Here is a 12,500-nt window from a genome sequence, read left to right as displayed (position 1 = left end):
ACCCCCCAACTTGAAAAAAATTGCCTTGAACGCTGCACGTACCACAGGCAACCCAGTGTACCCTCACGGAGGGTCTAGTTTAAAAGAAAAGGGGAGCGAAAATAAAAAAATTGCGTGAATAGCTTACAAGAGAAGAAAGAGGCTATCAGTGAAATCAACACACACAGACTATCCGATGTAATCTACATATTAATAATCAGGAAAATTAACAACATCTAGGTTCGCTCAAAAGAAATGTCTCCATTAACGCTTTCACCGCCACAAAGTAATGTAGATTGACACTTATAGATTTTACTCTATTTCGTGAGGTTGACCACGATGGCCAGAAAAAACAGAGCCATAATCTGGGTATAATTTAGTTTTCTGTGCAGCAAAAAGACAATAGAATTACGAGGCGCTGATTTCATTGGGTAAAAAGCAATGTACTACAGCCCTCTGAGCAATACATTTGACCTCCCTCTGTGAAAAAACAACTGCAACAATAACAAATGAACACAGCCGCGGAGGAGAAGATTTCCGGTATCGAGAGACTTGAAACAGCCTCACGTCTTACAGAATTCCATGAAAATCGGAGTTTATAACGTGCAGTGCAGCAACCAAATGATGGGTTCTACGTTGGGGCTTCAGTGTGACTCGGTTGTAAACAGCGCCATCGAATATTCATAGTGAAGGCGCTATATAAGTGTATCATTATTATTATATTATTACTGATTGAAAGCGCATCTTCCACGATATGGCAAATGACGCTAAAACGTGAATATGCTGAATTCAGCCTTCTGAAAATGTTATGAATAAGATATTTCCTCTAATCCTGCCTGTTGACAACATGACGAAATCGAAAGTACAGAACTTCCAGCAACGGTATGTTATAAATGGCCGAAAATTATTGATTTCTTTCTGCCGCAGCTGTTCTTTGTACGAACATCATCCGCCGATATCGTTTTTTTCTTTCAATTAATTGCTACTTTCTTGATCTGCATGTTAGCTACCTGGAGCTGGAGGTCATCGGCCGCGTTATGCACAACTCTGTTAATTTGGAAACTTTGCAGCTGGATACCGGTTTTCACTTACCTAAAAAAGGTATATTAATTACAAGAATAGTTTTTCATACGTTGTCTATGTTGCTACACTAGTGATTCACCCGCCTTTGTCTCGCTGGCTTCTTTCACGTGAAACCAGTTTATCTGATGTCACGCTACATACTAGATCTCGCAAAAATAGACATTTCCATTCCAACAACCTGTTCCAAGACGTACTACCCCTATAGCTATGTCACCTGTTGAATTTACGATTGTAAACATTAAACTATTTTCACTGGTACATTATCCGCGTTGTTATGAATGAGCAAGTAGCTGCAGAAACATTTACTTGTTTTGTTTCGTACTTGGCAAATTAAAAGAAGTAAAATGTTCTGTTATGTGAATAGGGGTGGCTGAATTGTGGGAATTGATTCACCACAGCTTTCATATCGATTGTTTCTCGACCATTGAAAAACTTATGTGCAATAGATCATATTCACTTTCACGCAACAAAAAAATAAATTCGAAACGTTCAATGAAACAGGCCAATAACTTGGAATGTTGCTGGAAACAAAGTTAGAAACCACCTCTCCAATTCTTAGATCTGTGGGGTACATCGTTTCTGAGCTATTTGTCGAAGCGTTTCACACAACTTTGTGGAGGTGGATCAAAGTGTTCCAACATCTGGACTTCACTTTGCCATGAAAGCGCTTACTTTTCGCTCATGAAATAAAATAAATATGTATGAACACATCTCCTAATATACTTGAAAGGCTCAAAATGCTGATACTCATAGTGATAGACATTTTTTTCGGATCATTCGTAGCAGCTGATCACAACCCTCTATATAAAATATGACCAACTAGAAAACCAAAAGCCACCCTATGTAATTCGGTGTACAATGAAAGGGAACCCATGGCTAAACTCGTGGATTAAGTAATCTAGAGATGTAACATGTTGGTGAACTTGCAATTGTTGGTCAATTTTAAAGGCTATTAAAACAAGCTGGGTTCATAGCGTGCAGTCGCTCTCATCTCATTTGGTGTAGGCTTTGTACATATTACAAAGACATATGTCCAGAATAGCTAGCTTGGCAAAGTGGCAGGTGAACACGGTGTGGTATAGGCAAAGGAGTCTAAAGTCATAGTGGACTGCATAAAGATGAAGAGTAGAAACCCTTTCGGCAAATTTCGCTCGGCAAACATAACTAACGTCTGCAGTCAGTAAATAACTTTGATTTAGATGAAGACGATGAAGTTGAGCTGTCAAGCTGTCAGCAATATCATGAAATCCTATACACACAGTGGACTGATAAACCGCAGAAAAGGAAGTTTCGAGACGTGGTTCTGGTATTGGACTTTACCCGAGGGGGGGAAGGGTACTCTCTTATTTGGGCTATACGGGGACGTGCCGCTGGACAGGGTATGGTTTTTTTGGCCTCGCTGTCCTGAACGGGGTATACAATTTTACTCGCCTCTGTCCTAAACAGGGTCAGAACAAATACTAGCGCGTATTGACAGAATAGATAGTACCCGTAGGTCTAATTTCTTTGATATCGGCAAGATATCTAGCAAGATATCGGGACCTAAGCGATCTGTTAAGATTACCGATCGTTTCACATGTACCTCCGCAAATGTCATTTATTGCATAACCTATACGTTATGCAATAAGTTATACATTGGTGAGACAGGTAGACGACTAGGTGACCGATTCCGCGAACACCTTCGCGATGTTGAGAAGAATGACAAGGATGCATCTAAGCCAGTCGCTCGCCATTTTAATCTGCCTGACCACTCCAAAAAACACATAGCTATCTGCGGCCTTTCCCTACATCTAGGTACGACGGAAAGCCGCAAGAATCTGGAACAAAAATTCATCTTTCAAATCGGCACCCTTAATCCTCACGGTATTAACGAACGCTTTTCATTTAACTAATATATTCCTATTTTTCACGTTGCCATGTTACCACCAATAGCGTAGCTCCTACTCTACTATAAAACTACACGCAACTCATAATCCCTCGATTCGCTCTGACGAAGGGCTAACGCTCGAAACGTCAGCTTTTAGAATCTCTGTACGGTGGCCAATTTACATTATCAATTCCGTTGATAAAACCAAATTTTTGTATACTAATTTCTTTGTGTTTCTTTGTCCTACGCAGGAAAGAGTTTTTACAGTATTTTTGTCGTAAATAGGGTCAGGAATTCCAACCCCCGGCGGCACCCCTGTACCCAAACATGGATCAAGTACCCCCCGGGACTTTATAGACCTTTTATATCCTTTCCGTGGTTCTTATAAGGTTACAAATGATTTCGTATTTTGTAAACCCATCAAGGGCCACTGAGATATAAACTAGCCTGAAAGCAGGCTTATGTGTTGGAGAACAAGTGCGCGCGGCGTAGCTGCGAGCGCGAAACCGAGCGGCGATGATAAACCGATCTGAACATCCCTACAAATCAGCCACTTGATGACTGTCAACAACATGAGGAGAACTGAAATCTCGGTTACCACTTAAGCTCAAGAATATGGTTGACTGCAGACTGAGAAGTCAAAGGGTCAAATGCCATCCGGTCTGTATTGTCTGTGCGTCATCGAATGCTACACTATTTTCAAAAGCTTGAAAAGGTCTGTTTGAAAATGTTAATTTTAACATTAAAAATATTGGAACGTACCGATATCGGACCAGGGAATTGCTAGAGATGACAGCTCAATATCCCGGGCGGGGGGGTACTCCCTATAATGGCCTATACGGGGAGGCTCCGCCTGGACTACGAGTAGTCCCTCTTTCGCTTAGTCTGTCGTGTGTGACGCGAAAGAAAACTGCAATAAAAAAAAAAAAGGGCCGCGCGATCTCTTGGGCGCTAGAAGCAAGCGAAAGTAGGGACGCGGTTAGGCCGTAGTCCTAACCGCCGTCGGTTTTGAAAAGCTCCACAGATAAGTGTGGACGGTAGTTCTCTCCGTAGCTGTGTTTTCTAATTTCTCCAGAGTAGTGTGGACGCCACCTAAGATGATCAATTTTGTGATATATTTATACATAAAAGCAAAACAAAGCATATTCTACAGCACTACGTCAGAAAATGCTATGCACGATCAGGTCACGCAGCCTTCTCCCCCACACCTCTTGTATAGGAAAAGGTTTTTCTTTTAAGTAGAGGCCTGCAAGTCGAGGCCCTGCTCTCCCGACCCGTTCACGTCATCATCCTCAGGAAAACCATCGTTGGCTTTCTCTTCTATAACGTACTTGCTTAACTGCTCCATGGCGTAAACTCTATTGCGGTCTGCCAAAATACCCTTGAAACGCTTCTTTACATGGACAACTGCAACAGCCAGGGCGATGGCAAGAAGAAGCAGGACTCCACCGGCTGCTGCAACTCCTTTGACAAGACCCATGTTTGTTTGGACAGCAGCTGAAAGGTCAACACACCTCTTAAGTTGATCAAGGTCCCGAAAAGTGGTGCAGCAGTAATATTATACCCGACCTTTCAACGAGGATCGTCCCTACAAATTGCGGTACTCACCGTTCTTGCTCCATTTTCCTGGGTTTGTCTTTTGAAATTTGATTGGTCCCGAAGACATCTCGTATACTTGAGTGCTCAGGGATCCAGGGTCCTCGTCCCTGCGTCCTCGACTGCGGGAGCATCCCTGAAGGCAGCGTGAACGCGCAGTGTTCCGGTGGCACGCTAGGACTTCACAGTGGAAGTGAACCACTGGATGATTCTGGATAAAACGGAAAGCTTGAATGCTAAGGCGCTGCTTAGAATTGATGGAATACGAATAAGTCAAGGTGGAATCCAAGCCACATCTGCAAACGAAGATGAGTGTCAATAAGATAAGTTAGTATAGATCAGTAGGAGAGAGAGGTTATTCCACGTACAAACGGACAAAGGTTACGTTACGAGAAACTAGAACCTTTATGGTAACTTTCATGTCAGGGATAACTTTATCTACTGTATCAGATGTTTATCTCTGATGAGATATTAATTGGAACACAATTATAACCATAGGGTGCTAGCACAACATTTCACGTTGGTAGCATGACCATGGTTACTAGGTATCTCAGGACTCTCAGCTGTGAGATGCTCGACTTCAACACGTAAGAGGTTAGGCTATTAAAAAAGGTCCTCATCTTTCACAACCTAACAGCTGAAGAAATATGTTAAGCTATCTGTTATTTGAGGTCAGTATGGTTAGACCAGACCCCTGAACGTCTGAGTCCGTGAACTCGATATCAGAACTCTTGTGTTGAAATTAGTAAAGCTAGCAAACTTAAGACGAAGAAACCACGGAACAAATGGTACTCAGTTCTCGATGTGTCCAGTGCATGGTTCTCGAGCACGAGGTCGATAGTTCTATAATTCATGTGCGAGTGATCAAATGTCACTCAGGGTCCGATTAGAAGCTAGGCTGCAACGTTTAAGAACATACGCAAACTATGTCTACAAATACACTTACCCTCTCTGTATGAAGATATACTGAGGAACCGAGTACGGATCTGAAGATGTCGTCGCCTTGCAGGTGTCAACAAACACAACCAAGTTCGATTGATGCGACTTCACTGCGATCTGAAGGTACAAACGATCTTGTAGACTGACTGTGACTGGATAATCATCATACCTATACGGGGTATTATAGTTACTTGTCTTGAACATATCCATTGTAAAGGTAAAGTTGCCATATCCACCTGTGTATGAAAAGATAGTCACATGAGAATTCTTCTCTGCGCTTGCGGGTTTAGGAGATTAGGTTTCTCCTGGTACTTTCTTGTACCTCCCTTATCCATCTTCTCCATCCTTTCCCTATTACCTTGTTCTCACCAACTAACAAGAATATGACGGTAGTATCGGAATGTAACCCCAAAACTGATCAACTGACCTACCGAACATTACGTCGAACAATTCGACTTACTGAATCAGCCATTTATTTGTCCGGATTAGTTTTTCTGTAACGACAGAAAGCATAATTGTCAAATCAAATCATGCCACTTTCATGGCGAATCCAAAAAAGCGAAGTTTCCTCATGTGCGTAGAAGCAAAGCGGTCAAAGAAGGAAAATGAAATTATTGATGATGGAAATTCCATCTTTGGGCAAATTTAAAATAAGCAATCTTTACAATGTTTCGCAGGTGTAGTTTGTTTACTTCACCTCTATTGGAGCGGTTCTGCAGTCCTTCTAACTGCCGGAGCATTAGAAAGAAAGAGAAAACATTTTATTGCTTAAGTTACCTTCAGAAGAAGCAACATAGTTCTTCCATGTTTTGAAGCTTGGATTTCGTACTATTGCCTTTCGTCCGAAACTGCAATAGAACGGAATTGACACGTTTTGGTTCCGGGTAATGATCTTTCCAGGAGAAAACTGGAGGCTTCGCACTTTGTTGTAGAACGTGATTGCGTCATCGCTCTCGTTATGCGTTGTTCCGCAGTCGTTTAAGCTCGTGCGCAGGGTAATGTGGGTATCGTTGTAAGAGGCACGGCAAGACGGGTAAAGGAGAGACAATTTACTGGGATCAAATCCTTGAAAAGATTTCCTCTCCAAGATGATGGACATGGCTTTATCCGTGCACTTCACATTGATTCCAGGTTCTGCGAAAGTAAGAAGCAATATGTTCTAGTTATCACAGTTGACATCATTGCTATGCAGCACTTAAGAATATTCTTTTTCTCCAACTAAACTCTTCCAGGTTTCATCAAAGTATTGCTGAAGTCTGGCAAGTCTGTATTATACCAAATCAGTCTTGAAACATCCTAGCTGGCAAAATGAAAAATGTTAAACAGAGTCATCAGATCAAAACAGATCGAAAAGTGAACAACAATTTTCGCTAGGGCTAGAAAATAAAAAGGTGAAACTCTGAAGCCTTTTGACATGAGTTGGAGTATCCTTCGCAATAAACTGTATGTAACCGTGGCCAGAGTCAAACTGAAAACATTAATAATGCACGAACTTGGTCCAACTTACCATGGCAAGTTTTGTTATCAATACTCATCGTTGTGCCATCGCGACATTTGCAATAGTGAGACCCAGGAATGTTGATACACTGGTGGGTGCAACCGCCATTTTGGGTTTTGCATTCATTGATATCTGACAATAACAACAGATATAAACGACTTTCGCAACCGTTCGTTAGTTATGAAATATCTTTCAGTACAGAAGTGTGTTGAAGTAAGCATGAAGCTTAACGAAACTTAGGAACTTAGGAATAACAGCGAAGCAATTGAAAAGGTGTTTTTTTTTCTCAAAAGCAACTATCTGTCATTATATTTGTAGTGGCCATTCGGGTGGAGAGGTACAATTGGCCTGGTGAGCAGAACAAGGTTCCGAACCCACCCCTCCCCTATTTCAAGCAAGAGAAGGCTCGTTTTCACCTCTGTCTTCACGCTTTTAAAGCAGATATGTATCCTAAGCGAAAGAAATTGTCAGTTATCGAAATCTTCTAAAAGAACTTCCTCGTGAATACTGAACCTTAGGCTTGTACTGAGTTCGTCATTCTTAATCCGTTTCATATCTTTCTCATTACATCTTCCCTTGCTATTTCTAGAACTTCTTTAATACTTTTGGTGCTTCCTTCTCTTTTTGCAAGAACAATTAGCTCGATATCTACTTCTGTATTTCGACCTTAAGTTTAATCTGCACATTCCATGCAATAAGCATATGGACATGACGTTCCTAATTCTACCTTTATTTTCTTGGGGTAGAAACCCACATCTATATTAACGCCTTTCACCTTCGTCTATTCGCATGAAAAATACGCCAATTATCAGCGTTGTGCAGGTCTATTTCATACGCTGTTGGTATCATTAACTTACCCTCACACGTCGTCCCGTCTGCTTGTAACTTGTAACCCTGCCGACAAGTGCAGTAATAACTGCCCCATGTGTTCACACAGTTGTGCTGGCAGTTAGCGGGAAGGCGCAAAACAAATGGCACCCGAGAAACAGTAGGAATTACCATAGCAGTTGATGCTTGGATGTCCACCGAGCCTGTAAATAGAAATGGAAGGAAAACTGTTGGACTTCAACGAAATTTAAGCCAATGACATCAGCATTACCTGTGCAATTCTCTACTAACTGAGCACGCATCGAAGACAAAGGTAGTTGTGATTTCAGTCATATGTTCCCATGAAAGTAACAGAACAGTAAATGAATCGTGTATGTGAACTGTTGATAAAAAGGTCTGCTGAGGACTGTTGAGAAACAAAAAAGTGGTCACTGTTAAGGATCACCAGTGTATCATGCTCATCGCACTAACTTTTATTCAGTGTAACTACATGTGTTGTTTTCATTTTACTTTTTTGAGGTAAACCCCTCCTTATTATGTCATCAATAAACAAAAAAATGTTCTGGTAATAATCACTTGTGGGGTAAGGTTTCAGTAAGTAAGGAGAAGAATACTTTGCTGGCGAGAAAGCTTGGATCGGAGGAGTTGTAATAGATGACACCCGAGAGAGCTTTTCTGAAAACAATGCAATATAAGTCGTACAAAATCAGAAGTCCAGGACATACGAATGAGCTACGGAACTGACATAAGAGTTAACTGCAATTATGCATTCAAAATATAACGCTTTTTGTTTTCAAAACAATTTCTATTACATTTATGTTGAAGGCTGTCAACAGGATGCATTCTATTATATTCCCTTTTGTTCACTTACTTCAAGTACAAGAGACTACTAGACCATAGTCTCTTGGTACAATGCACGCACTAAACCATCTTGCGGCATCTCGTGCGCAGCAATGTGAGTTGTTCACGATGGATATCATTGTGTTACTTGAAAACGAAGGCTTAACTTTGCGTTGTTTACCCTAGCCTGCGAGCAGGCTCACATTCGAGTCACACGCGCGAGTGGCGAAGAGAAGCGATCCGGCGGGAAGGAGTCTGGTGAAGAGGTGCCAAGCGCTCACGGCTACGCTATGTTCAACCCGACTCTATTAACATGTCCGATCGGTATCATGTTACAAAACAGTTTTAGGGCAAAATAATTCCGTGATATTCGATTTTGCAATTAAATGATTATCATAATTCTGATTCTAGTATTTTTTTGTTCTTCTTTCTCTTTTTAATATTCTGTAGGAGCTTCGATGTTAAGGTGGCTCAAAACAGTTTCCAGAACTTTCCAAGACGTAGATATTGACGGGTCATAATTACCACTCTTTATCAAGTGATGCTACAATCGTGTTATCAAAAAACTGCCCAATCGCTGGTAAACACGTTGGTATTATTTTCGTGACACAATAGGTTACCATAGCAACAATATGACCTGCTAAAGACACCCTTAATTTTAGCTTTAAGCGCTTATAACTCAAAAACGAACTCGGTGACCCCCATTTTTAATGGCAAATTGTAATTAGCATGATCAGATGCAACTTTTTGCAAAGTTTAAAAAAATTCTGCGAAGGGGGTTCAGAGCCACCTTAAATTTTCGAAAAGTTAAGGTGGCTCTAAACCCCCTCCGCAGAATTTTTTTAAACTTTGCGAAAAGGTGCATCTTATCATGCTAATTACGATTCGATAATGAAAAATGGGGGTCACGGAGTTCGTTTTTGAGTTAGAAGCGCTTAAAGCTAAAATTAAGGGTGTCTTTAGCAGGTCATATTATTGCTATGGTAACCTATTAAGCGACAAAATTAACAGCAACTTGTTCCCCAATGATTGGGCAGTTTGTTGATACCATGATGTTGGCGTCAACAAGTATAGAGTGGTTGTAATAACCCATCAAACTCTAAGTCTTGAAAAGTACTGGAAACTGTTTTCAGCCACCTTAAATCGAATTAACTGGTGAGATAATATTACTATCTATTGGGCAGTACAAGACAACATCGAATAAATGATGTGTAATAGTAATTGGACTGGGTACAGCACAATTCAGTTAGTAATAGATTGCAATATAACATAGTCTGTTCACGGCTTTCACAGTACACTGGAGAGAAACATTTCAACTTTGTCAAAAACACTCACCGGTGGGTGAAGAAGTTAACAAGTTAAGAGGGGAATATATTGCTGCTGTGCTTTGGACAGAAAGTGATAAAGGTAGCAGTGGAGTGAAGCCATCTAAAACAATAACAACAACAACAAATACGTGAATAAAGCAAAACAAGAGATTTGAAATCAAATATAATATATTATAATCGATAGGAAGCAATCTAATCATAATAATTTAAAGGCCGGGATTTGCTGCTAAAGGGGGATGATGTTAAATCACTTTCACCGACACTGAGTTGAATAATTGTTTTAGTATATACCACACAAGCTGAATTATTAGTGCATCAAAACGTTATTTTATGCGTGACAAGCGGTCGAAAATTTTAAAATCTCTCGCGCCGGCTGCTCGGAGGTGAATAGTACTTGCTAATCACTTCCGAGTTAACCAATCAGAGCGCGCGAACTATTCACTTGTGTGGTATATACTAAATAGAAGATATTACACGGCGGCGCGAAGATATGAATTTTATTTTCGAGTTGTAAAAAGAATATCATTTTTAAAATACGACGAAATGGAATTTATATCTTCAAGCCACCGTGTAAGTTTCCATGTCTTATATAGACAAACTGACTGTTTGTACAAACAACGGTGAAAAAGCGGGAAATGATGTCATCAATATCCTCACAAGCGAGGATAAGGAAGATGATGTGCTAGTCGAGTCCCGATTGCTGTTTCGTATGAACCTTACCAGAACTGTATTTTTCAGTAAAACGCTCGTTTCTATTTAGCAAGTCGAATGTCTTTTACCGTTATCTGTACTCTTACCGACAACGAGTATGCATCAACACAGTGGTGAAGATGTTGTGAACTCACGAGCCACAGCCGAGTGAGTCCACAAATTTTGACTACTGTGATGGCGCATATCAACGTGCAAGGCGAAAATGCTTCTTTTTTTTTTTCAGTGCGCGAGCTGAAAAAGGTATTGCGTGGCACATTGACGCGAGCAGCGTTGTCTGCAACGATAGCCAATCAGATTACAAGATTAGTAGCAATTCTAGTAAAAAATGTATATGTATAACTCTGATTCCAGTTAACTTACTCTTAACCCAGACATATACAGGGTAGCCCCAGGTGTATGAGTAGGTGTACGGGGTTATCTTGGACGTGTCTGTGCATTCGTAGCAATCGCGGCTTCCTCCTTCCCAGAACTCAATAGCGTTGCATCCTGGCCTAGCCTCACAATACCTTTGGCATTGTATGATACTCATGGATATGGAAACGTAGGACCTTCCAGCGGAGGTGCACCAACTAGTAACTTGTGAGTATTTCGTCCATCCTGAAATATTAAAGACAGCGGTAATTTGATCATGAGACAACTCAGCCTTTTAACTAAACCTTTTGTTGTTTTTGCTTTGCTTTCTTTTATTATTTTTTTTTACACTCGTGTGTAAGAGAAAGGAAAAAACTTAAGTATTTGATGTCAAAATATATCTAACTTTTTTTGAGTGAACGTAGCAGGTATTTTGATTTGAACATGTGGAATACCAGGACTACAATGACTGTACATGCTTGACTGATCTCTCTATCCAGGCTTACTTTTTTCCAGTTATAACTGAGCAACTTGCTTCGTTTTTTAGGATCGACAAAATTGAAACTATATCAGTATTAGAAGGAAGAAGTCACGTCCATGTATAGGAAGCCGGTAAAGAAAAAGATGTATTTAAAACTTTGAGAGAGTTTGGATGACTGAAACAAAGTAACATATGTTTCAATGAATTTGCTGACCTGATTATTCAGTATCATTCATTTTAATTTTGTGTGCTTGTTTCGTGTCTCTGTTTTTTTTTCTGAAATTTTCGCGAAAAAACTATAAGTTGATAAGGCAATTGATTCTTACCGGAGAGTGACGCCATTGACATTGTTGCTGCGGAAGAAGCTAGTTGATAGAATAAGATTAAAATAAATGTCATTACTGCTATATTCTATCTTCTATTAACTGCAATTATGCATTCAAAATATAACGCTTTTTGTTTTCAAAACAATTTCTATTACATTTATGTTGAAGGCTGTCAACAGCATGCATTCTATTTATATTCCCTTTTGTTCACTTACTTCAGGTACAAGAGACTACTAGACCATAGTCTCTTGGTACAATGCACGCACTAAACCATCTTGCAGCATCTCGTGCGCAGCAATGTGAGTTGTTCACGATGGATATCATTGTGTTACTTGAAAACGAAGGCTTAATTTTGCGTTGTTTACCCTAGCCTGCGAGCAGGCTCACATTCGAGTCACACGCGCGAGTGGCGAAGAGAAGCGATCCGGCGGGAAGGAGTCTGGTGAAGAGGTGCCAAGCGCTCAAGGCTACGCTATGTTCAACCCGACTCTATTAACATGTCCGATCGGTATCATGTTACAAAACAGTTTTAGGGCAAAATAGATCCGTGATATTCGATTTTGCAATTGAAGGATTATCATAATTCTGATTCTAGTATTTTTTTGTTCTTCTTTCTCTTTTTAATATTCTGTAGGACCTTCGATGTTAAGGTGGCTCAAAACAGTTTCCAACA

At 40.4% G+C, this 12,500-nt stretch overlaps 1 protein-coding gene across 3 annotated transcripts in view; it reads right to left on the bottom strand.

Moving 5' to 3' along the window:
- Nucleotides 1-2,526: 2,526 nt before the first annotated feature.
- The window catches only part of LOC138013415 (deleted in malignant brain tumors 1 protein-like), a 38,317-nt gene continuing 28,343 nt past the window's right edge, over nucleotides 2,527-12,500 (bottom strand). The window contains exons 20-28 of one of the 3 annotated variants that reach the window (XM_068860488.1): nucleotides 11,828-11,866; nucleotides 11,030-11,266; nucleotides 9,966-10,058; nucleotides 7,820-7,993; nucleotides 6,972-7,094; nucleotides 6,242-6,598; nucleotides 5,472-5,700; nucleotides 4,538-4,821; nucleotides 2,527-4,426 (exon numbers count right to left, since the gene is read on the bottom strand). In XM_068860488.1, the coding sequence (XP_068716589.1) occupies nucleotides 4,164-4,426; nucleotides 4,538-4,821; nucleotides 5,472-5,700; nucleotides 6,242-6,598; nucleotides 6,972-7,094; nucleotides 7,820-7,993; nucleotides 9,966-10,058; nucleotides 11,030-11,266; nucleotides 11,828-11,866 (1,799 nt within the window). In that variant the 3' untranslated portion in view covers nucleotides 2,527-4,163. The remainder of the gene's footprint in view (nucleotides 4,427-4,537; nucleotides 4,822-5,471; nucleotides 5,701-6,241; nucleotides 6,599-6,971; nucleotides 7,095-7,819; nucleotides 7,994-9,965; nucleotides 10,059-11,029; nucleotides 11,267-11,827; nucleotides 11,867-12,500) is intronic. The other 2 variants (XM_068860487.1, XM_068860489.1) reach the window with 2 other exon arrangements.

This window comes from Montipora foliosa, chromosome 8, assembly GCF_036669935.1.
Source record: "Montipora foliosa isolate CH-2021 chromosome 8, ASM3666993v2, whole genome shotgun sequence".
NCBI classification, from domain to species: Eukaryota; Metazoa; Cnidaria; class Anthozoa; order Scleractinia; family Acroporidae; genus Montipora; species Montipora foliosa.
The sequence above is the reverse complement of the archived record's forward strand: the minus strand, read 5'-3'. Positions and strand labels throughout refer to the sequence as shown.